Genomic DNA, 26927 nt, shown 5'->3' on the forward strand with positions numbered 1-26927 from the left:
AAGAAGGGATCCTCCCCAACAGCCCTTGTTTGGAAATGTTTCATTTAGTCAGATCCCAAGTCTCAGAGTCAGGAGGACGAGAAGTCTAGAAAGATCTGCAGAGAGTTTGTTTCTGGCTGGTCAGTGAATTAGAGACTCTGCTTCAAGGAAGAAGGTTGGACTGAGGAGAGCTGTGATTTAACCCTGAGCATCCCAGCGAGCCATGGCCCAAGCCAAGATCCAAGCCAGAGCCATGGAGGGGCTGAACAGTGGCAAGTTCTGTCGATCTCTGTCTATGGCAGCACGTTCTACCCACCTGCTGGAGACCTTAGATGAGCTAGAAATCAGGTGAGAGCATGCAGTGAATGGCTACAGTGTAATGTCAGCCAGGGATGGGGGATTTGTCCTGTAGACATCTATTCACAGGAACACAGTTGGACCAATTAAAATCTCATTCATTCATTTACATCTGCCCCTGCACCCGAACACACATAGGCCTCCATTTAATATGATTTTCAAATTATTGAATAATATTTTTTGGATAAATATTAAAAATGATTTAAGATTATAAAAAAATATTAAAATTTTTTATTATATGTACATTTTTATATACTGTATATATGTTTGGCTATTTTAGTTTTATTTGGAAAAAATCATTTGAAAAGTGTATCCAAAAATATTAAATTGAGGCTGTAGTTTGTTGAATTCCTCAGATGGAGTTTGAATAGTCGTGCCACACCATGGGAATCCTTGGCCATGATAGATAATGTACCTACTTCTTTGCTTGCCTGTGCATCATATGAGTTGCACCAAAAAATATTAGGCTTTTGGAGCTTCAGATCTTAAACTTTACAACTTCTATGTAGTTCTAGAGGATCTTGCTTGAAAGAGCTTTTAGGCAGCTGCATGAATGAATGAAACTACTCTATAAGTTAATGGCAGCCACTAATTACATGTATGGCAGTTTCATTGATTCCTTTATTAATTCATCACTGTGACTTGGAAGTTTCATCTTTTGTCATAGACATTAATATCACAAAATGGTTTTGTATGTTACGCTGTCATTCAGTCAGTGGCTATTTTTGCTACAACATTAATTTTCAGGCTTAGCTTCGATAACCTGATTGCCATCACAATGTTATCATAAATAGGAAGACTAATTAGCCTGTATTTGTGGAAGTGTGATCAGAAGGCTTTACATTCACTGATCAGCCACAACATTTAAACTACTGACAAAGTGAATAATATTGAATATATCGTTACAATGGCACCTGCCAAGCGGTGGGATATATCAGTCAGTATATTGAATAGTCAGTTCTTGAATTTCATATGTCGGAAGCAGGAAAAATGGGCAAGCAAAAAAAAACTGAGTGGCTTTGAGAAAGGCCAAACAGTGATGTTTAGACGACTGAATCACACCATTTACAAGACGGTAAGTCTTGTGGGGTGTTCTCGGTATGCAGTGGTTAGTACCTACCAAAATATCAAAGGACAGCTGATAAACCAGAATCAGGGTTATGGGTGCCCAGGCTCATTGATGCACTTGGGAGGCTAAAGCTAGCCCCTCTGATCTGTTCACACAGAGAAGCTACTATAGCCCAAACTGCTAAATAAAAACCTGTAATGCTGGCACTGATAAAAGGTGAAAGAAAACACAGTACATTGCAGTTTGCAGACCATCTAGAATGCCTGTGATGACCCCTGTCCACTGACCGAAAGTGCCATCAATGGAGACCTGAGCATCAGAACTGGACCGTAGAGCTATGAATGAAGGTTGCATGGTCTGATGAATCACTTTTCTTTACAACTGGGTGGCTGGCTGGGAGCATGTTTTCCTGGGGAAGGGATGGCAGCAGCAGAAGGCAGGCTAGCAGAGGCAGTGTTATGCACCGGGCAATGTTCTTCTTGGAAACCTTGGCTTATGGCTAGTTTTTGCTGGTTTTGAAATGATCTCTTTGGGTATAACTGTTATCACCACTAATATTTAGCCAGCATAATCTCAAGGTGGAAGTTTCAATTACATTCTTTCCTGATTATTAACAGGAATTGCACTCCTAAACTCCAATGTTTTACCCCAATAATAAAAAAATGGACACTTCAGTTGTACTATACTAGTGCATGCTAGGCCTAGCCTCTTAAAGTAACTATATGTCCATAATGAAAAACAAAATGGACAGTCTAATACGTGTTTCAGTACACTGTGGCACCTTCATCAGGGTCCCCAAAATGATACTGATATTTTTCGATGCCTGTGTTGGATAATTAACAAATAAAGGTAGATTTTTATTTTATTTAGTTTAAGTTGCACTGTTGGTTGTTTTCCATATTTGGAGATTATCTTTTCATATTTTGTTTTTGTTTTTGGGTTATGTCCAATGAGAGTGATCTAGATGACTCTGTCTGCGGACAAACAATGTTCCTTTAGAGCCCAGTAATTGCTTTTAATACCAAATATCAAGAGTTAGGGAAATAAAATTGTTTTTGTTTTTTTTCTGGGGGATGAGGGGTGGGTGGGTGGGGGTGGGTTATGGTGATAGTAATGTAAATACATACGAACTTTACAACTAGAAACCAGTAGGATTTAGATGGCCTAGACGAGCCATGGCTCTTAGCTTGCCTAAAATCTTCCTTTGCTCCATGAAAGGCTTACTCCAAGCACAATGACAACTTCACTTATTTAAATTGTGTTCATGGTGTCAGGAGTCTGTATGTGCAGTGTTTCAATAAGAAATGCTTCACATACAGAGTTTAATGCTTCTGCGGGAGGTGTAACTCCAGCTCTTGTTTCATCATTGGGATGTCATGGCCAAAACAAAGGTTAAAGTAAAATTGAATGACATATTATTGTACCTTTAAAAAAAAAAAAAAAAAAACTTGTATTACATCTTTGTAAAAATGATCGTAATCAGGACTAAAAATAGAAATAGAAAAGAAAAAAACAAGGGATTTCCATGTTACAAGACAGTTTTGTCTTATATGATACTCTGACATTTTTGCCAGCATTTGCTGATCAAGAAGCATTGTTGCACGTAATAACCCTGAATATATCACAATGTAACTAGAAGCTTCATCAAAAATGTGAACAGAGTAACACAACTGAATACACTGGGTATGAATCAAAAATCTATATACAAAGTATATCTCAAAGTCGGTGTTTAAACCTAATCTAACAACTGATCCACACAATTGTGAACGATATTATAAGTTGCGGGTCTCTAGAAACTAACACAAAAACAAACAGAGAAATAAGCGGTGAAACAAAACACAACCAAAACCAGCTTACACTTATAAGCTTAGCCGGCTTCTCATTATTGAACTTATTATGTTACTCAAGACATCATACAGCAGCAGTTTTTATCCTGTGCGTTACACTGTCTGTATCACGTATTCTATGTACCTTCTGACCTTACATGTATTTCACTAATGGTCGAATAGTTCAACGTTTTCAACTAACTAAAGACAATTCTGTGCATATTTGGTGGCTGACGCAAGCACACACATAATACTCGTTCTAGGGAGCCAATGAAGCATGGCCCTTCCTTCCATGCAACCATGTCCTCCCTTCGAAGAAAGGGGAGTTAATTCAGCACAGGAGGATCAGGGCAGTACAGGCAGTACAGGAAGGGTTATTCTGACAATAAGAATTGTCTTGAAACACTACAAATAAATAAAAACCACCAAGCCAATAGTCTAAGTCTACATTTACCTTATAAAATACATAGAAGCACTGTCTTGCACAGTGTTTGATCCAATTAAAAATAGTGTCCTGTAAGACAGTGGGATACAGTTCCATCAACTAATATTGGCACCCTTGATAAATATGAGCAAAGAAGGCTGTGAAAATTTGTATCTATTGATTAACCTTTTGATTTTTGGGGGGGTTAAAAAATACCTAAAAATTATTTTTAATGGATATCAAACAAAACAAAACATTTGTTAAATATATGTGTGTCACAATTATTGGCACCCGTTAGTCAATACTTTGTGCTACTTACCTTTGCCAAGCTCTGAGTCTTCATCTATAATGCCTGATGAGGTTGGCATCTGAGACCATTGCTCCATACAGAATTTCTCCAGGTCCTTTATATTTTGATGTCAATGCTGGGGAACTCTCCTCTACAGTTCACCCAACACAGATCACGCCAACCCACTATGGGGTTCAAGTCAAGGGACTTTGATGGTCACGGCCATGATTCTGTGGTCCGTAAACCATTTTTGTGTTCGATTTTGATATATGTTTTGGATCATTGTAATGCTGCAAGATCTAACCATGGCCAATTTTAAACTTTGTGGCATAGGCAGTCAGGTGTTCATGTAATAACTGTTGATAATTGATAGAGTACATGATGCTATGTATCCTAACAAAATGTCAACGTCCACTGCATAAAAACAGCTCCAAAACAATAAAGAGCCACCACCATATTTAAACGTTGGCATGAGGTACTTTTCCATATGGCTACTTCTATGTGTGCATGCCAAACTCACCTCTGGTATTTATTGCCACAAAGCTCTATTTTTATTTAATCTGTCCATAGAACCCTATGCCATTTAAAGTTCCAGTAGTGTTTAGCAAATTTAAGATGCTTGAGTTTGTTTTTGAATTGGAGTAGAGGCTTTTTCTTGAAACCCTTCCAAACAACTTGTGGTGATGTGGGTGACATCGGATTGTAGTTTTGGAGACTTTCTGACTCCAAGATGCAACTAATTTCTGCCATTCTCTCGCTGTGATCCTTGGAGATTTTTTGGCCACTCAAACTATCCTCTTCACAATGCATTGAAACTATATAGACACATGTGATTCATACCATTTCCAGTTGAATGGAAATTCTTATTATTCCAATGCTTTTGCTATTTTCTTACTTTCCACTTCCCATTTTGTGAAGCTCAACAAACTTTTGCCGCACATCACAGCTTGATTCCTTGGTGTTACTTATTGTGATGAATGACTAATGGAATTTGGCCTGTGTGTTACCTCATATTTATACCCCTGTGAAACAAGAAATCATGGTTGAACAATTTCCTGTTCATTGTCACCCAGGTGTACTAAAAAAGGGAATATATTTTACATGTATTTTTCTCATTTGAATTAATAGGGGTGCCAATAATTGTGCCACACATATATTAAACAAAGATATTTCTTTTCAGGTTAACCTGTGTTGTGTTTGCAATTGTTTGATATCCACGATAGCAGAGTATTTTTGTGTATTTTTGAACAAATATCAATAAACAATAAAGACAATTGTTCACAGCCTCCTTTGCTCATATTTACCAACGGTGCCAATATTAGTGGAGGGCACTGTACCCCATAGTCTTACAGTGGCCACCAATTCCAGTAGTTATATATTGTTGGCCATTGATCAAGACATAAATAAAAAAATGAACATTTTTCACGTTTTGAGTTTGAGAAACACAACATTCTTCAACTATTTACAGTGTAAAGGAAATGCACTTATTCCCTTAGATTTGATGGTGATACTGCTTTTATTAAATGTTATGGGTTACAGTGATTGAAATACACAGCTGGGATCTCCTGTGTTCACTTAATTGAATGTAGTTGTGGATTCTGGTATGGGAGGCACTAATAATTAATAGTGAACACTGTGCTATTTTAATGTAACTGAGCTGCAGTTTTTAAAAAATATTATAGCAGATGGTCCTTTATCAGTGTATGACTTTAAATCTTCTCTAATGCACCATCATGAAATAATTAATCTCGAGGAAGAGAGTACAAGAGGGTGATCATTAAATGAAAGTGAACATAACATAAAATGTGGCTTATATGAAAGAGCTCATTTTTTATTATTTTTATTTACTGTTGGGGTAGGCAAGGATTTGATCACAGTAGAAAGCTGACAATTGAACTACAATACCCACAAACACTTTTGTAGGAGTATATGGTAAAAGCCCCAAACTACCTCAGTGTGCTAAAGGAGCATCAGGACTGACTGAGCACCAGAATTAGCTGATTGATTTTCGACGATTAGTGATATTAGTGATATATTATATATATTATATATATATACTCAAAGGTGAGTAAAACATGGGTCAAGTCCTAGGGAACAAAGTGTGGGAACTCACCCAAGATCCACCCTCCCCCTCCCCAAAACAATACACTCGTATGCATATATAAACGTGTGCACACACACTGACAGGTGCACACAGACACACACACACATTCTCAGACACTCACACAGTGGTGTATTCTAATTTTGTGCTGCCCTAGGCATGACTAAACCTGAGCACCCCCCTAGTCTAAATTTACCACCCCTTCCTGCCAAGGGCGTACCTCTTCCTGATTAATAACCCACCCTTCCTCTTTAGACTCCACCTTTTCAAGGAATACTATAGTGCCAGGAAAACAAAGCTGTTTTCCTGGCACTATAATTCCCTATAGTGCCCCCCTCCCTTGTGTCCTCCCCTCCCCCACTCTACACTGAAGGGATTAAAATCCTATAGGTATTTAGCGTGAGGACGTCCAGGATCAGTTAGGCAACTTTTAGTCACCTAACCACCTGAAAGTCCCTCTAGTTGCTGTCTGGTAGAAAAGCCACTAGAGGTGAAGTTACCCCACAAGGTAATTATTGCAGTTTATTCTCACACACACACATACATACACTAACAGACATACACACACATACACACACATACACTAACATACACACACACACACATACACTAACAGACATACACACTGTCAGGGTATTTATATCGGCAGACATGTTGTGCTATGATAGAAATTAAAATGTATATTGTCAGAGTCACTCGGAACAGACCAGACTCCATTTTGTTATTTTCAAGTTAACAAAGAGACACGAAATTTCTATCCTTTCTGTAAAACTAACCACTTTGCCAGAGCTAAAGGAATGCATAGTATAAACAAACCCAGTGATGCAATGAGTCTAACAGAGAAGGGGGATGGAATACCCTTCTTAATGTTAGCTTCACACAAGAAAGCCAGACACCAGTGACCAGATAAGACTTAGTAATTAATTTTACTTTCTAAATTTCACAAGATTCCCATTGTAGTGAAAGGTGAGACTAAGTTTACGAACTGTCATATTAGAAATTATAGCAGAATTTGGAGACACATAGTCTGAAGAAAGCCCAAAGAAAACCCTTTGAACTGACGAGTAAACTTAAATTATATTAACCATAAAGATAAGCTAAATGACGTCAAAATAGCAACTAGGAAAAGTTAACTCTTTCCTGGATAGGTATGTTTAGTTGGACGAGACTGCCCTCTATAGACCAAATACTTAAATTGTTATCTGGAAGGTAACCACACCTCCAGTGTTTCTATTGGTCTATCACCTAGTGAATTTTCCTTTAAAAAGTTAAGACAAAGGGAAGAGAGAGAAATGCAGAGAAAGCAAGAGAGTGAGCAGTCGGGGGTAAGGCAGGCGAAAGCAGGCTAAGAAAGAAAAGCAGAGAGCGAGAAAGAAACATTCCTGGACACTTAGCTACCCAAGAACATCTGATGAGAACATCTATTTAATTGGTAAATATACTGGCTTCATTTAATTAATCTAATTTAATTAAATTAATTTTTTTAATAATAGCATGATATATGACTGGATAAATCACGATCAGATTTCGATATTTAGAAATCTTAGTTAACTAAGAAGTATATATTTATAACCATTCCATGCTGCAGATAGAATTAGAATAAGTATGTATTTATGTGACATATCACATGTTAGCATATCGTGATATTTATCCAGGTGTATTGATTTGCTCTAAAATAAGATAAAATATCTGTTTAGGCAAGTTAAAATTCTGCTTATAGAAGTGACTAATGAACTGGTTTAATTGTTATTTTATTTAAAATTACATGAGAATAGATCTTAATTACCTAGGAGGTCTAGTCGTATAGGAAGGGTTATTTTAACTGTCAGCTAAAGTTTTATGGCCTTAAGCTGTGTCTGTGTGTAAGTTTCACTTTCGTTTCTCTGTGAAAGACAGTCATAAATCTTGTCTTAACCATTGGAAAGTGTATTGCCATTGTATTGCATATCATGTGATACAAAATTTTCATTGATTATTGTCACGCATGTTACACATTATTATTATTTAAATTGTCACAATAAATTGTATCTATTTTAATAACAAATTGTGATTTTATTTATATGGAATCCATTTCACTTACACGATAACGATCTTTGGGATCTGAGAATTTAAATAGTGGGCAATTCTCAACTGTTTACTATTATTATCCCATAAATATCCCCACAACACACACACATACACAAACAGACATACACACAAATTATTAATATTATTAGAAATAAAAAATTTTCCACCCACCCAGCCTCCCTACCTTTTGGGAAAGCTGGCATGGATGGGTCCCTGGGGTCCAGTGGGGCTCTGCTCCCTCACTGGCTGTCTACTGATGCCGGGAGCTGGAATATGATGTCTTATTCCGGCTCCCGGCATCAGCAAAGGGTGTGCAAGGGAGAAGAGCTGGGAGAACACAGCTTCCTCAACGCATCTGATAGGTAGACAGGCACCCACCGGGGGTGGTCCGTCGGGTGGCCCCCCAACAAAAGGGGGAAGACGCCTTTCCACGCGTTCCTGCAGGACTCGAGCCCTGTAGTATAATGTCTTTAATATTTTCCATGTTACTATAATAGTGATGTATTGGATATGAACACTATCAGGGTTATTCAAAATGTCCACATCCTCTGCATAAAAACAGCTCCAAAACATTAAAGAGCCACCACCATATTTAACCATTGGCATGAGGTACTTTTCCATATGGCTACTTATATGTGTGCATGCCAAACTCACCTCTGGTATTTATTGCCACAAAGCTCTATTTTTATTTAATCTGTCCATAGAACCCTATACCATTTAAAGTTCCAGTAGTGTTTAGCAAATTAACCCCTTCCCGACCGGTGACGGAAATTTTCCGTCAACCTTGTCCTTCAGTTAAGGACCGTTGACGGAAAATTTCCGTCATTTACTAAAGTTAACCCCAGATCGCCGCAATCGCGGCGATCGCAGGGTTAACGGTGCTCCGGTCTGCCTCTGTATTAGAGGCAGACCGGGAGCACCCGGTCGGGCTGTCCCAGCGCCAGTACTCGCTCTGACAGCATGTCAGAGCGAGCACATGTGCTCCACATACTCACCTTCCGCCTCCCTGCACTTCCGGGTTCTGTTTGAAGTGCAGGGAGACGGATCTTCAATGATCCTGCCCCCTGGTGTAAAAAAAAAAATTAAAGTTAAATCCCACCCCCCCTTTCCCCTGTTTTTAATAAAATTAACCCCTTCCCTGCCAATTGATCACTGACTACAGTGATCAATTGGCAGGGTATACATTTTAATGTCATCTGATTTATTTTTTTTTAACCCCTGAGGGTTAATTATTATTTTTTTTAACCCTCAGGGGTTACATTTATTGTATTAATTAATTTAAATATTTAAAAATTATATATTTAGCTAGCTGGGATGGGTGGAAGTTAGTGGGGAATTGGGGAATTTAGTGTTAGGCTAACTAGGGATTAACGTTGTTATTTTTTTTTTTTTTTTTAAATAAGCTTTAAAAAGGTAAAAAAAATAAAAAAATTTACCTGTTTTAGTAACGTTTAAGTAAAAAAAAAAAAATACCACCCCCCTTTACCCAGTCTAAATAAAAATTAACCCCTTCCCTGCCAGTTGATCACTGCCTACAGTGATCAACATACAGATCACAGTATTATACTGTGATCTAATTTTTTTAACCCCTGAGGGTTAACTTTTATTTATTTTTTTTAACCCTCAGGGGTTCAATTTATTTAATTAATTCATTTAAATATTTTATAATTATATATTTTGCTAGCTGGGGTGGGTGGGAGTTATGGGAAAATGGGGAATTTACGGTTAGTGCTGCTTACTGCTAGTTAGGGGTTAACGGTAAAAGAAAATGTAAAAGTGTAAAAAAAGTTAAGAAAATTTAAAACATTTAATAAGTAAAAAAAAAAGTTTAAAAACGGGTTTTACAAAGTAAAAAAAGTTTTACAAAGTAAAAAAAGATTTACAAAGTAAAAAAATACATTAAAAAATGCTCATTACCACTACACCTGGTACAAGCTAGCGGAAAAATGATCCCACGCTAAGGTTCAAAATATGCCTTTTGAATTACCCTGGGATGTCTTCTTTAAGAAATGGTATGCCTTTATGGAGTAATTGGATTATATAGCCTTGTAAAATACTCTAAAATGGGACATGGACACAGCGTAAAAATTCAAAGTTTGAAAAAAACTGGAATGGCTGTGTATCAAATGTGCCCCTTCAATGTCCACATATACCTAGCAAAGGTAGATACGGGGATATTGCTGTACTCAGCCGACATAGCTGAGCAACATATTAAGTATTATACAGTCGTAGTACACATAAGGTTTGCAAAATATACTGCGCAAACTCACTTTGTGTGTCAAAAAGGCAGAAAAAATGCTTTTTACCATTACACTTGGTACAAGCTAGCGGAACAATGATCCCACGCTAAGGTTCAAAAAATGCCTTTTGAATTTTTGAACAGTCAAACTGCTATAATACCCCAAATTGAAGCATAGGCCCATTAAATCCGCCTCTCAAAATTCTACTGTAAATGTTGAAACGGACAGGTCTACTATATGGCACTGTAGCTTCACAAAATTGTGCCAAAGACATACAATGGGGGTACCGTTGTACTCAGCAGAAGTAACTGAACACATAATAAAACCTTGTACAGGAATAGCACACACCAACTTTACAAAATACACATGAGAAGTTCTTTGTTATAAGTTTGTGTGCCAAAAACCCCAAAATACTAAATTTTACTCCAATATTTAGCAGAGATTGGCGGTGAAATGGCTACTTAGAAAGTGTCAAAACAACCTTAGGACAATAGCCTGTGATGTCTACTTTATATAAATATATACTTTTGTGTGGCAATTTTGTTTTCTTTTATGGCTATTAAGCTTACAAGACAAACATACCAAATTCTAAAATCGCTCCATATTAAAAGTTTATTTTACTCCTTGTGCTTTGTGACCTGTAACTACCAAAAAAAACTTACAATCCCAGACACATTATATATTCTGTAAATCAGAACAACTAAATGAATTTATTTTTAATTATTTTCTTTAACCTGCACTAATTAGGCACACATTATTATTGCAAAAACTGTACAAAAAAACACGTCTTTCTTTTTTTTTGCATTTTTCTGTATTTTTTTAATAATAAATAAGCATTTATATATATATATATATATATATATATATATATATATATATGTGTTACATCAAATTAAAGCCCTTTCTGTCCTCTAAAAAACAGTATATAATATGCGTCGGTGCAATAAACGAGAGAGATGCAAATTGAAGTTGAACGCATACAGCAAGAAAATGCAAAAATTGCTTGTGTCCTTAAGCGTAAGACAAGCTTCTGAAGCTGTGTCCTTAAGGGGTTAAAGATGCTTGAATTTGTTTTTGATTGGAGTAGAGGCTTTTTCTTGAAACCCTTCCAAACAACTTGTGGTGATGTAGGTGACACTGGATTGTAGTTTTGCAGACTCGAACTATCCTCTTTACAATGCGTTGAAACTATATAGACACACGTTATTCATACCATTTCCAGTTGAATGGAACTTATTATTATTATTGTATTGGATATGAACACTAGCAAGGTTTTTCACTTAAAGGACCATTCCCCCCCAAAAATTATTTTAAAATAAAATTCACTATTTTTTAATGCATGTGTTGATTGGGGGTAGATCTTAAAAGAGCTTGTTTGTAAAAAGCAGCCTTAGCAAGCCCTCCCCTTTTTCCCTGGAAGAGACTAACAGTCTCTTCTTGAGGAAAGAGCCAATCAGAAGCTTCTCATTCTGAAACCTCTGAATCTGTAAGCACTAGGGCGGGCTTGCCGGCTCGTGCACACGTCTGATCTGAGGTCTGAAGATATGAAGACACTGGTCTGAGATCTGTGGGGGAGGAGGCAGTCGTGCTCATGTAAAGCACACCTGTCACTTCCGTTAGCTCAGGGAGTTAATGGGAGAAGGCGGCGAATGTCCCTGGCTGTTTGACAGCTGAGGGTGAGTTCCATGAGAAATCAGCACTTTTATAAACTGGGGTAAAAATAAGATACTCCTAACCCATAAAGCATTACAGCAAGCTTTATTGGTGTGGAGTGGTTCTTTAAGAGAGAATTCAAAGTGAATTTCAAATTTAAGGTCAAACTAGGCCGACTGGAAAATTCTCTTAATAAGCTGTGCTTTTAGTTTGGCTACTTAGTTAAAATCTAAAATTTAAATCTAAAATTTACTTTGAGTCTCACTTTAGTAAGTAACCTTCTAGATATTAAATGTGAAGATTATCAAATTTTTCAAAGGCTGCAGGAATACAGGATTACAGTTAAAGGGAACCCATCAGTTCCTAGGATTTTTTTAATGTTATGTTTACTCTCCTCTTTATTTATCACATATAACAGGGGTGGGCAATCTTTGGCCCTCCAGATGTTTTGGACTACATCTCCCATAATGCTCTTCGGGCCATAATGCTAGCAAAGCATCAAGGGAGATGCAGTCCATAACATCTGGAGGGTTGAAGATTGCCCACCCCTGACATATAATAAACTAAAATGTAAAGAACAATCCACCATAACTACGGCAACACCTTCTCAGTCAATGATTTTTATATTGCCCTGGCCTTGACCTGGTTTGTAGTGACATCTGGCATCTCTTGCTAAGTAGATCAGGTTTACCAACAGGGAGCCAGGTAAGTTGCCAACCCATCCTAATATATTTTGACTACAATAGAAGAAAAAATGGGGCACTCACAGCAGTATAACTCCTACCACTACTGTAATAGCTATTGACAAATCACTTTAAATTTAGAAATCCACACCACTGTATCTACCTCTATTCTGGAATTTAATAAATACTTACTTAAAGTAACAGTTTAGGCACCATAATAGTTTCATATAAATTGAGTTTTTATGGTGCCAGGAGGCTCTTACCGTCAGGGTTAAACCATTCTCAAATGCCTAGAGCGCCATTCTCTAGGTCCACCGGGCAGCACCTGACTTCTGAATTTGAGTTACAGGAAGCGCGGAATAGTGCTGGACAGGAGCTCCGCTGATTGGCTAGAGTGGTCAGCTAAAGTGTACGGATCTTATTTTATGAAAGTGGAACTACTGATTGGCTTAAAGCATAAGCTGAATACTGTAGCCAATCAAACTTACATTCTTAAGTCAGATGCCGCCAGGAGTGACCTGGAGATTGCCACTGGAGGCAACACCTTAAGGTTTAACACCTTAAGGTAAGAGAGCGCTGGAGGATAGTTTTGAATAGTGGAATAGTGGTTTCATTTTTTTTGTTTTTTGTTTACCGCTTGGAAGGCCATTTTTTGTTTTGTTAAAAATAAAAATAAATTATAATTTAAAATTATCAGCAATATTTTTTTTGGGGGGGGGGGGTGTTTTAGTTGTGTTATAGATTATAATAGAATTTGTTTCTATAATATTATTATATGACTTTCATTAAATTCTGTTTTGTTCTTTTTCATTTGTTTTCTTAGGAACCTGAAAATAAATGTTTATGTAGAGTTCAGTTAACTGGAGGTTAATTAACAGGGAACTTGTCACATATACATTCAAGAATTGAAAGAATGTAAGCAGTCTGACACCTTATAAGTCTCCGTCCGTGCTGCTGTGGACAGAGGTATCTAGTTGTGTAAATATATCTTCCCACATTTCACTTGGACAATAAGGACACTTTACTTTTACGGGTGTGACCAGGGGCAATTTAGAACAAGAACAATGTATCTTATTTACGCATGCTTATTTCTAACATTTATCATAATTTAAAGAAACATTACTGTGAGTAATTGTGCTGTGGAGCACTGTTATATACTCAGACTCACCAACAATATGAAGCTTCTAGAAAAGAGGAACATTAGGATGGAAAAATTTGGTTCCAAAATAGGCACGGACCCTTCTAACGTGGGAGGTGTGTGTGACAGATGTTTGACCAAATGTAAACATTGTGCTTTTTTTTAGAAACAGCAAGTTGTACACTGTCTGAGAAAGGGGACAGCATCTATGCACCAAACCAATATCTGGGCTCTTCGCCAAAATCCAATAAACTCTGCAGAAAGTAAATTAACCTTTTAAACATAAGCAGAATGCTGCAAACAATTCAGAGAAACATTAAGACAAAGAATACAGTATGAATTAGATGGTCAAAGGAAAAAAATGCAGGACCAGGAAAACTGATACAGGCCTCTGGGGTAACAATACTCGCTGGTGCATGTGTTTGATGGATGAGACAATTGTAATGCAAGAATGCAGAGCCAATTTAGGGGACTATGAGATTGCTGCAAAATGTGCAGAATGCCAATTCTCCCCACCAGTGCCACAGAGGGAAAGTTCAAAGAGCATACGGCCAACTAATTAGTTTATCCAGGCAATTCACCTTACAAATCAGTCAAAGCAGATCTTAGTTTCAAGAGAAAATAAATAAAAAAATGTATATATATATATATATTTGCAGCATAAGTGATAGGCTCTTTGAAGTGCTCATACAAAATATGCATTTAAAGTACAGTATATGTACTCATGGCAAATCCACTTTTAAGGTAATTTTGATGTAATTTCCCTTTAAGAGGTTAGTGAATATTGCCTTTCTATTTTCAGAGATTTCCATGTAGAGTGAAACAATGGAATAGATGAGTAATGTTACTGAGAGCTTAGTCCGGTGCTGCTCTGAGCTTTATGAGTTATGAACTGCTGTCAGCATTTTCTTGGATTGCAGTTTGGGTGGTTTGGCATTTCCCAGCTTTTCCGCAGCATGGAAAATGTGAATTAGAGGGTGGCGAAGAATAACTTGCAGTCTCCTAGGTCATTTTACACATAAGTAAATTAATTTGGTAGGATTGAGACATCTGGAAATGTGAAGACAATGCATGGATACTGAAATCTAACAATACTTTTCTGATGCATTAATCATGAAGCAGCAATCATTATATTGGTATTTAAATATGTAAATGCATGAAATATGGGTAAAGGGAAACTATATAGGATAAATGGCCACTAATTTTATATATATGTAGCTCATGCATTAAAAATGAATGCAAAAAAACCCCAAGAAAACTAAAATAAAAAAGATCTCTTTACCTTTAGCTGCAGACAGCCTCCTCCCTGAAAAGGGGGTAATGCTTTAATCATAAGCATCTCGTTCTAGTCTATGTTGTCTGTGCTCGTCCCATAAATCACTGTTGAGCAACACCAAAAGTGGCAGTGCTTTTTTTTTTTTTTTTTAATCAAAATCACCTTAAGGAGTCAAAAATAATATGTGCCTAAATATATATAACATAATCAAAAAACTAGCTAGGGCGAGTATTTCAGAGGGCTGTATTTTATACCTGTATGTGAAATGCAGGCCAAGTCAGTGTACCAAAGTGTGAAGTATGGTCTGTTGGTGCCTCCCATGTGCTACAAAAGATCCCTCAGAGAAACAGGAAGTACAGTGACATTTTCTGTCCCCTCCTCATTTCTACTATAAATACTATTTAAATAATGGAGATATTACTTGATTAACCATGTCTGATAATGTTTTTTGTTTTTTTTTTAAACTTGTTTTTGTTAATGAGAACCATTTAATCATTTGCTGGCTTAAAGTGACACTCCAGACGCCCAAAAACACTTAACCCCTTAAGGACCAAACTTCTGGAATAAAATGGAATCATGACATGTCACACATGTCATGTGTCCTTAAGGGGTTAAGCTTGCTGAAATGTTTTGTGTGTAAAGAGTATCCACTCTTTTTTTTTTCTCATTTTACAAAGAGTGCTGATTTCAATATAAATTGGCATTTTTATATATTAACCCTGTTACACCTCCATGGATGTCAGTTTGACAATCGTTCCTGTTACTTCCTGGTTTGGTTTGCTTAGTGGAGCTAAGCTCAAGAGGCAGCAACTGCTCAAAGACTTCTCATGGTGTGGTGGAATCTCAGTAAAAATAAATTTACTAGGACAAGATTGCCATGTGGCATATGTGTAAATGTTGTATCAGTTAGTTACACGTAGCTAAGATACAATCAACACCATATTGAGCAAATGCAGGAATGCAGAAACTGAAAACACTTCCCCTCCTCCATTGTTCTGGGTGAGCCATGTGGTCTAATAAGTAAGGGAAGTTAGGCTTTGTTCAGCTGATTGTGTAAAGAGTATATGGGGGTAGAGTTAACTATAGGAGGAGCTATATGTCTATATCATGCATTTACACAGTCAGTTCTGGGCTCAGATCTTGTTGTATTTTGGTGACATAAGTCCCTCTGAGCCCCGGTCGGTGAATCGAATAAAGAATCTCTTCCTTCCTGAAGAAACCTGTGTCCATCTCTCTGTGCTTGGCTTCCGTCAGTTTCTCCGGTATCAATGGCACTGCATTGGGAAGTCTGTGATTGGACAGCAACAGAAAGTCTTGGCTGTGTTAGAAGGGAAGGTTTGAAAATACTGCAGGCAAGATATCTACATGTTTTGCCAGCTGTTTTTAGATATACACCAATGAACAAAATGCATACTTAAATGCATGCATGTTTTGTTTGGGTATATGTCTACTAAATGGTGATTTTTATATTTTTTCCAGTTTTTGTGTTTGGATAGTGGAGTGTTTCTTTAAGGAAGTCTATTTTTCCTTTCGCTCAGAATGGAGTTAGCAAGACGACTTAATGGGTGGAGGAGACAGTGAGTCATATAACAGCATAAAACAGCAGTTTTTTTTGCACTCTGATGCCAATCCATTGATGGGAGTTTGATAAAAAAAAGTAGCAAGCCTGGAAATTAAATCATCTCCAACACAGTTTAAAGGGACACTGCATTTTTAATACACAGGGTGAGGCAAAAGCTATATGTTATAAGGATATAACTAGTAGTGAAATCAACAATAAATCACTTAGTACTTACATAGATAATGTATGCGTAATATATTATGTGATCTTCCCATTATAATGTTTTAGAATCTCATAATGGATGGATGGTGACATCATCTGTGCAGTTATTCCCCACAATTATATATATGACAACAGTGCAAATTGGGAGCCCTACTGTTGGGCAGAACTGGAACATATTATTAACCCCTACACTACCTCGGTGCACTACACATTAACTCCTACAGTACCTTAACACTAACACTAACCATAACAAAATACTATGTAGTGTAAAATATTAATAAAGTGGTCTGGGTGCAGTGGTCCTGTCATTTTAACCATGCAATGCTAAACATTGCAGTTTTGGAGAAACTGCTGCGTTTGCATTGCGGGGTTAAACACACCTCTAGTGGCTGTCTTCAATAGAGGAGCTTCTGCTGCACTGACTGATGTGCGCGCATACATAAGTTTCCAATACTCCTCTATGCATTAGATTGGCCATCGGCTTAACAGCTGGATGATGTCATGGAAAATGAGCAAATGCCAGCGCTGAGGTAGTTTTGCTGTTGGAATAATGGTAAGTAAAAATCTTTTCCTTTTTAGGTTTTAACTGGAAATGAAAGGGGGATATGGGAGGAGGGGGCACCTAAAATAAACAGGTTTGAATTCATTTGACTCTAGTGTTCCCTAAAGGAACACAATAGGGTCAGGAACACAAACATTTATTCCTGACCCTATAATGTTAAAACCATCATCTAGTGCGCCCTTCCTCCCTAAATATAGTGAAATCATACTTGTATTCAAGTCTGTAGCTGCTGGCACTGCCCCTGCCTGCTGACATAATCAGAAGTGATTCTCTGAGCCAATCACAATACTTCCCCATAGGATTGGCTGAGAATGTCAAGGAGGCAGAGCCAGCACAAGTCAAATACAGCTCTGGCCAATCAGCATCTCCTCATAGAGATGAATTGAATCAATGCATCTCTATGAGGAAAGTTCAGTGTCTGCATGCAGAGGGTGGAGACACTGAATGGCAGTGCTGCTTACTCTGCAGCACTGCCCCAGGAAGCACCTCTAGCAGCCATCTGAGAAATGGGCAATGGAGTTATTACTAGGCTGTAATGCAATAAGCTGTAGTTGTTCTGGTGACTATAGTGTCCCTTTAAGATGAGTGTGTGTGTGTTACACAAACACACACTGTATATACCATATATTGCAGATTTAATTCTACGAGATTCATTTCAAAATTGCTCAACCAAATAGCAACTCAATATTCCTCCTAAAAATACCAATAATGCAGAACAGGTTTTCTTTTAGTTTTATCGTTTTTTTGGGGTTGGGTATCCTTACAGGGTTTAGGGGAGTTTGTGTGAGAATTAGAGTGATTTAGGATCAGAGAACCCTAGCCTTTTAGGTGTAATTCCCAAGGTCTGTATGGGGGAACTGGAACAACGAATGAAGGCACTTTGAGTGCAGTTCAGTTGCAGATTGGATGTTTGTGAATAGCCAGATGTTTGCGAATTGCAGTTGAATAAAATATTTGGTTAAAGTGCAAGTTGGTAAAATTGAATGTGTTCTTTTTCCCCTCATAGAGTCCAAGAGTTACGTGATGCAGCAGCATCTTTGGAGATAGAGAAAGAAAGTCTAATAGAAACGATCCACAGTGTTCAGAACAGCCAGGATATGAGGAACATCAGTGATGGTAAGGAGCTGCTTCATACTACTCATACTACCCTGGGGGGGATAAAAGCAAAATTGATGGATTATGGTAATATATTCCCTGGTTTAGCCGTTTTCCTGGCACCATAGAATCCTACAGTGCCACCCTCCTTTGCGCCCCCCCCCCCCCCCCCTCCTACGGCACCAAAGGGGTTAAAACCCCTTCAGTCACTTGCTTGAATCCAGCGCCGATGTCCCTCAGCACTGGATCAGGCTCTGCAGGGGAGATCTAATGTGCAGCAATGACCATGCTCGCATTAGAATTTCCCTATAGGAAAGCATTATTCCTATGCTTTCCTACCGGGAAAAATCTGACGCTGGAGGTCCTCATGCAGAGCGTGAGGACATCCAGCACCAGATAATGGACCAAAAGTCTGTTTCAAATCAGTAAGCCCTCTAGTGGCTGTTAGTTCTCAATAACTGCAATAATTACTATTACAGGGTTAAGGGACATGGGACATTACACCCAGACCACTTCAATGAGCTGAAGTGGTTTGGGTGCCTACAGTGTCTCTTTAAAGTTACCATGTACAATATGTGCATCTGCGGTTATTTAATATTTTAACAATTCATAGATTACTCCATTCTTCGAACTGTGCTCTGACATCACCAGGCTCTTCAGTGACTCTGCTACCAATTATACCTGTGACTTAAATTGGGATCAGCATAAGCTTATTTATGGATTATTATATGTCAGATAAGGGTTACAAAAACAGGGTTATTTTCTAAAGTGAGACTTCAAAGTAAATTTTAAATGTAAGGCCAGAAAAGCCGACCTTAAACCATAGCTGACTTAGAGAATTTTTCCAGTTCAGCTATTTTTCCTTGAATATGAAATTCACTTTGAATTATAACCCTACATATGTTGGAGCTTTTAAATACGGAGATGTGTGTATGTTTTGTGCGAAAACACAGTGTAACATATAGGATCTGAATGAAAAAAATTGAAATAATATGGTGGCTAAGTGTATAGTTATATTGAACTGGTAAATGTTCAGTGTAGCAAAATTATATATAAAGTATGTATAAGCAAATACTACCTTAATTTCATCACAATATCAACAATAGGCCAGATGCTCAGATTCTCCTTCTGAAGAGACAAGCTTTAGTGACTTGAATGGACACTCCAGACCCTTAAAACACTTTAGCGTTATGTGTGAAGACTGTGTCCTCTTTGTTTCATTTTGCAAAAAGTGCAGATTTTAATAGAAATTGGCACTTTTATAAATTTACCTGTTTACACCCCTTGGCTTTCAAGCAGACAACAGGTCCTGTTTCTTCCTAGTTTGGTAGCTCAGTGAAGCTAAACTCAGCTAAACTCAGACGGCAGCAATAGTTCAGAGCACCTACCTTTCAAATACTTCTCATTTAGGGACTTCATTGGGAAGCCTGTGATTGGACAAACACAGAGAGTCTGGGCGGGTTTAGAAGGGAAGTGATTGCAAAGGCAGAAATGCAGCTTTTGCAAGCTGTTTCTAGATATACCTCAATTAGGGTTACCAAATTCTGGAAACTAAAAAAGAGGACACCTCCAGGAACAAATTCTCGCATGCTAGAATTTAGTCACGGGAGTGCAATGAAGGCTGTGGTGCCACCCCCCCTGGGTTTGGGCTGCCTATAGGGGGGATAGTTTCTTCACTGGCCTGATACCCCACATACATGAAGAACACAGAGCACCCAAAACCTTGTACGCACAAAGAAATCACCCAAAAAAGGATTCTTTACTGCACTATGGCAGTACCACACTGTCAAACCCATAAAAGAATGATTATTTGAATTTACTGCCAGTTGTTCCACTGTCAGGCACCAAATTATTGCTTTTTCCAGCTGATGGCAATTAAATTATGCTTGCACCACTGTTAGGGACCAGACTATGGCTCTTTCCAGCTGATGTCAACTATATAATGCTTGCACCTCTGTCAGACACCACATTTTTTGCAGCTATTGCATATGCCTGGGCCTGCTCTTGCTAGCCTCCTCTCTGCCTAGCCTGTCCAACACCTGCACAGATACCCCCGCTCCCAAATGCACTTTTCTTGAATACCCTGCCAGGGTTCACCCTCTCCCTCCCTCCCCCATCCTAAGTCTTTCCATCCACCCTTCTCCCTCCCCCCGGGGCATCCTGGGCATCATATCAGTGGATAACTGGAGATAAGTGAATTAAAGGTATTTTGAACATATTGGCCTCACGTAGTGACGTCAGCTAAAAAGCTCTTAATCTCCTCAGCGAAAGCAAGAAGGAACAAGGCAGCATGACACGTTGGCCGCGTAATGACATCGGCATTATGTACTGACGCTGGCATTGCTGATAGACGCTGGCACAAGCTAAATCGCAAAAAGAAGGACAAACTCCGAAATCCCCCCGGACATGAACATTGCCCTCAAAAAAAGGACATGTCGGAGGGAATCCGGACGTATGGTAACACTAACTTCAATGAAAAAAATGCGTATTTAAATGCATGCAAGTTTTCAGTTGAGGTATATATACTAAACAGTGATTTTAATTAATTTTGATAAATCAGTGTAGTATAAATTAAATAAAAAAAGGCAAACCACTTAATTTAGAAATAAACTTTATAAGCAATGCTTGCTTCTTTAAGAGAAGATAAACTTATTTAAACCCTTATAGTGCAAAACTAACATATCTGTTCCCATTCTGAACATTTTGTAAGAGACAGCTCCAAGTGATGGTAACAATCAATCAAAGAAAGTTATCAAAGTGAGCTATGTTGGCTCATTCCATTCATTCACTGCTTCCACAGTAAGAGACTCTCATATTTAGATGTAATCTCATTGCTAGAGCAGTAAGTGACTGTCATTAAGTAGCTCAAACTGAAACATGTTAGTTCTGGGCAGGGAGAAAAAATGAATAATGCTTCTTTCTCGCTTGGATGTGTCAGCGAGATCAAAGCTTGACTGCCCCGTAATCTGATCTTTGCAATGGCGGTTACGGGTGTTATGTTTTGCACACTTTGAAATGTTAGAGTCTGGAAATTTCAGTCTGAACAAGTCTGAACAATTTAAATGAAATAACTCTTGATGAGCTTATAAAGGAGTAAAATGGGTTTTGGGATCCTTTACGGTTTCTTTGTTATCTTATTTTTTTGGTGCTGCTTGAGTTGGCAATTAACCAGGTGCCAGACTAGCCTTTAAATTCTATTTCGATTTAGGGCAGACTAAGTTATATACCGTCTTACACATCTATATTTTCAAGTAAATAAAAAATCTCACCCCCAGTGTTTACTTGCTATATGTAGATGTATAAGGTGTATAAAACTTGTCCTGGTGAAAGTTCTAAATATAAAAACTGAAACATTGATCAATAAAAGTTAAGTTCTCATTTTATTGATAGCCCTAGAGTGCTATCCATATTTCCATTTTCTATTAATACATTTGTTGGATTTGAGCACCGGGCCTAAGCAATTATTTTTTTTTAACTTCATTTGGTTGGTTATACATATTGTTATTTGTGTGTTTGTATATTTAGTGATTGGAGACTGCTCCATCACTCTGACGCATGTTGGGCATACTCAATTACTGTATATACTCGAGTATAAGCTGAGTTTTTCAGCACATTTTTTGTGCTGAAAAACCCCAACTTGGCTTATACTCGAGTCAGTGTCTGTATTATGGCAATTTACATTGCCATAATACAGACTGGGGGCTGGCAGCGAGCGCTTACCTCTCCTGCAGCTCCTGTCAGCTCCCTTCTCCTCCGCGCCGGTCCTTTCAGCACCTCTGTCAGCTCCCACTGTAAGTCTCGCGAGAACCGCGGGGTCATAGTGCGGCTCTCGCGAGACTTACACTGTGAGCTGACAGAGGAGCTGCACGGACCGGCGCGGAGGAAAAGGGAGCTGACAGGAGCTGCAGGAGAGGTAAGCGCTCCCTGCCAGCCCCGCTCTTCCCCCCACTGAACTACCAATGCCACTGGACCACCAGGGAAGGAGAGCCCCCCTCCCTGGCCAGCTAGGAAGCAGGGAGGGGGACCTTGGCATATACAGGCCTAAGACTGAGTGACAGGGAGATTATGAGAACCCTCCCAAAGGTGGTTCAACTGCTCTCTGCTATTCCACCAGTAAGTTTCTCACACATCGAGGGCAACTCATCCCAATGTACTGGCGGTAAGTCAGCAAGTTGTTGTCATCAGGGAGGCTTGCTCTGCTTATCGTGAGTCCCCAAGCTGGGCTAGTGACAGCAGAGTGAGACAGTAGTGGAAGGTGGGTTTTATAACAGTGGAATACCCACAGACATTGAAGACTGGTAACTTCCAAAGCATAGAAATACCAGTTAAAGTCTCAATATGAACTGCCTTGGGAGCTGTCATATGTTGGTGAACTTGTCATGAAAGGACCCCTTAACAAAATGGGTAGCTGGCTATGTATATAACACTGCATTGTCGGGAAACTTAATCAAAAAGTAATTTCTGCAGGATCATACATGGTCATTCACCGACTAATATTTACAGTAAATTACTGTACTGGATCCTGGTTCTGGAAACTGCTAACCTCGGTTGTATAATTCCTCTGGGTCTGGTTTTAAAATGTTTGTTTAGTAGAATGTGTTTGCATTTGTTATCTTTCTGCTACTGTCCAAATTATCTTTAGAAGGCCAGTGGGTTTGTTATATAACATCTATTGATTGTGTGCTGGGCAATAAACCCAGTGTCATTGGAGCAGGGGAGTTCTTGGAGTTTACTCAGTCTACCATTTAGAGTTATGTAAGAATGACAAGATTGATTTTTACCATCTGTCTTGTAATTGGATATAAATGTGCATTGTAGAAGAGGGACTTGGTAATTAGCGACCAGCTAGGAAGCAGGGAGGGGGGACGAAAAAATGAATATATATAAATAATAATAATAATAATAATAAAATAATAAAAAAAAAAAAAAATAATAATAATAAAAAAAATATTAATGAAACAAAAAACAATATTAAAATAATAATAAAAAAATAACCCCCCACCAAGGCTCTGCATCACACTCTGCATCACACACACACACACACACTGCATTCATACACACTGCACTCATACACACACACTGCATTCTCATACACACACTGCATTCATTATATACACACACTGTAAATAAATATTCAATTAATATATTTTTAGGATCGAATTTTATTTAGAAATGTACCAGTAGCTGCTACAATTCCCACCCTAGTCTTATACTCGAGTCAATAAGTTTTCCCAGTTTTTTGGGGTAAAATTAGGGGCCTCGGCTTATATTCGGGTCGGCTTATACTCGAGTATATACGGTATATGTCCTAAGATTTTTATTTTTTTCTAGATACTCCTTGTGAGAGGTCAGTTAGAGCTCTGATAGGCTCTACATAACAAATCTAGTTTTATCTTTCTTTGGGAATTGTGTATTGAGTTTTTGAGATGGACTTTTGGGATATTATTGGAGGTTGGGTTTTGTTATTTTTGGTCACATTTTTCTTTGAGTGTACCTTTTCTTAGATTTCAAACACCGTAGTGGCAATGGCCTATATAGCAAACTTCTTTTCTTTGGGTATGTATATTTGTGTTTCTGTGTCTGTCTGCATATGAATTTAAACGGCTCATAAATGTGGAAGCCCTGCCTCTATGATCACTCTGTGTTTTCCTTTTAATGTCAAGACGGAAGGGCAGCCCTTCAAGCCATGGTACCCCAGAGGGATCCCCACAGAAAGGTTTTTCCTTTCTCGGGTGCTGAAGGGTGTATCTTCGTGAGCCCAGAGGTACCTCACGCCTTGATTGTTTTCTTCCCAAATTCGTTATAATATCCAAGAAATCTTTCATAAGGGACTGCAAAACAACATACATTTTAATTACATATATTTAATAAATTAATATTTATATCTATTTTCAGTATCTGTATGATATTTTTAGGCACTTTAATATATTTACTGCCAAGTTTGCAATCAACCACTACCAGCATCCTTTTTTTTTTGTCGTCCTTCATGCGTAGATGTTTTGATTGACAATGCAACTGTAGTAAAAAAAATGGTTCAAGTTACAATATTAAAGGAACACTACAAGCACCATAACCACTACAGCAGGCTGTAGTGGTATATCGTGCTTGTTTTTTTTTCCTTTGGAGTGACCTGACACCCCCCCACCCAATGTAATTAGTCAAATAAAATTATTTTAGATTGGTTTGATTTCTTACCTGCGGTGCACTTGGCACTGTTTCCTGCCTCTTGTGGAGCCAGATACTCTCTGCCTGAGCTAAGGCCGGCGGCGCAGATCTTATTTCTTTGGCTGAGAGCAGACAGCTGACATTCTCCACCAATGAATTAGCCCTGCACTGCACAGAGGTCAAATTGTTCTAAAATGGTTTGATTTAACTGACGTTTTGCTTCCCCTGCAACCACTTTGTTCTTCTGTACCCTATATTTTTTGAACTCCAATACAAACGACATATTTAAAACTAAAATGGTTTGATTACTTACAATGGGGGGAGCCAGGTAATACGTTCTTAAAATACATTTTTTTTTTTATGACTTATTAAAGTGCTGAGGAATATGCATTAAAGGACAACTGCCACCTCAATACTATTTTGTAACATAATGATCATCAAGTTTTGAAAGGAACTCGATTTTTTTGTAAAATTAAGTATATGTAAAAAAAATAGAAAAACTCATCCTTACCTTTAGTATATGACAGGATCCTTCGTGTACCTTGGGTCATACTATCTCTGTGTCTACAGATTACTAGGAGTGAAGGGGTTCATCATTAAGGGATCATACTATTTATTGTGTCTAGTTTTGAGAATGGCTTCTTTTTGTTCTAGGTGAGAGAGAAGAGCTGACAATAACAGCAGATAGACTAATGAATCGCACACTCACTGTGGAGGTCTCCTTAGAAATTATCCGAAACCCACAGCAAGCCACTGCCCTCCAGCATGCCACTGCAGTCATTGATGAAATTGCAAAGAAAGTGATAGACAACCTGGAGACTGGCAGGAAACAACTGATCTCCCTATATGGGGCTTGTACCTCAGATATCAACCAAGGGCCAATTGATCAGAAGTTTCAGTCCATCATCATTGGATGTGCACTAGAGGATCAGAAGAAAATAAAAAGGAGACTGGAAATGCTAATCAGGAACATAGACCATTCAGAGAAGTCCATCACCCTTTTAGATCAACAGAAGCAGAAGAAACATTGAATCGTGGTAGTACTAGCTATACATGTAGAATGTCTGCTGACTCACAGGCTTCCATATTAGCACATTATTCACAAAACAGTCAGGAAAGGAATACTTAAAACAACTATACACATGCAGATAGCTTGCATAACAAAAAAGTGATCTGTATAATGTAGTTACAGAGTTTCTATAACAAAATAGTGCTTAGAAGGAACGCTGCTGACCAATACACTGTGCATTTATTTCATTCTTTTCATTTTACAGAATGTATTGAATGTTACTGTACCATATTTATATGCTTGTGTTTTACCATCGTTAGAATGTGCTGCTTGTAATATGTTCAATTTAGTACACCAGTAGCCTTCACAAATTAGTATTAGTTGGTTCCTTTGAGGAAGACCATATCCATATCAGATTTTCTAAATGGTTAAAAGGGGGAGATATTTCAGTAAGGTGAAAAACATCTGTAGGATCAGACTTAGTCGGAGACTTTAATGTCATCTTCCATTGCAACATGATAAATTAACTCCTTAACTACTAATTAATAAGAATTTCCTTGGGCAGAGGTCTCAGATGCGTTGGCTATGGAGAGATGAATTTAATACGTAATACCTCATCTCCTATCTCTCTTTATTCTAATTGAATGTACCAGTCATTTTCATTAACTGTTTTATACAGGGCCAGTTGAAGACCAGCTACTTGCACTCTGCACACATAAAAACAAAATTGCCAACTTTGTGTGTCTGTTTCTTCCCCCAGCCCCTTTGTGTGTCTCTTTCTCACTCAGCCCTTTTGTGTGTCTTTTTTTCCCTGTTCCCCTCTAAGGGCCTCTTTGTCCCCACCCCAGCCCCTCTGTGTGTCTCTTTGTCCCCCTCCAGCCCCTCTGTGTGTCTTTTTGTCTTTCAAGCCCCTCTTTGTGTCTCTTTTCCCCTGAACCTTTGTCTTACTAGCCCCTCTTTGTGTCTCTTTGTCCCCCCCAGCCCTCTGTGTCTTTGTCCCCCCCAAGCCCCTTAGTGCGTCTCTTTGCTCCTCTAGCCCCTCTGTCCATCTCTTTGTCCTCCCCAGCCCCTCAGTGCATCTCTTTGCTTCTCTAGCCCATCTGTTCATCTCTTTGTCCTCCCCAGCCTCTCTGTGTGTCTCTTTGTACCCCCAACCTTTCTGTGTGCCTCTTTTTCCCCCCATCAGTCCACTGTGCGCCTATTTGCCCCCC

General features: G+C 38.4%; 1 protein-coding gene across 1 annotated transcript; it reads left to right on the forward strand.

The window, feature by feature from the left end:
• Positions 1 to 26927, forward strand: BAG2 (BAG cochaperone 2). The gene is made up of 3 exons (XM_063441128.1): positions 1 to 327; positions 18454 to 18563; positions 25362 to 26927. Exons 1-3 carry the CDS (start codon positions 203 to 205, stop codon positions 25736 to 25738), a joined length of 612 nt encoding a protein of 203 aa, XP_063297198.1. The 5' UTR covers positions 1 to 202; the 3' UTR covers positions 25739 to 26927.

This window comes from Pelobates fuscus, chromosome 2 (genome assembly GCF_036172605.1).
Source record: "Pelobates fuscus isolate aPelFus1 chromosome 2, aPelFus1.pri, whole genome shotgun sequence".
NCBI lineage: Eukaryota > Metazoa > Chordata > Amphibia > Anura > Pelobatidae > Pelobates > Pelobates fuscus.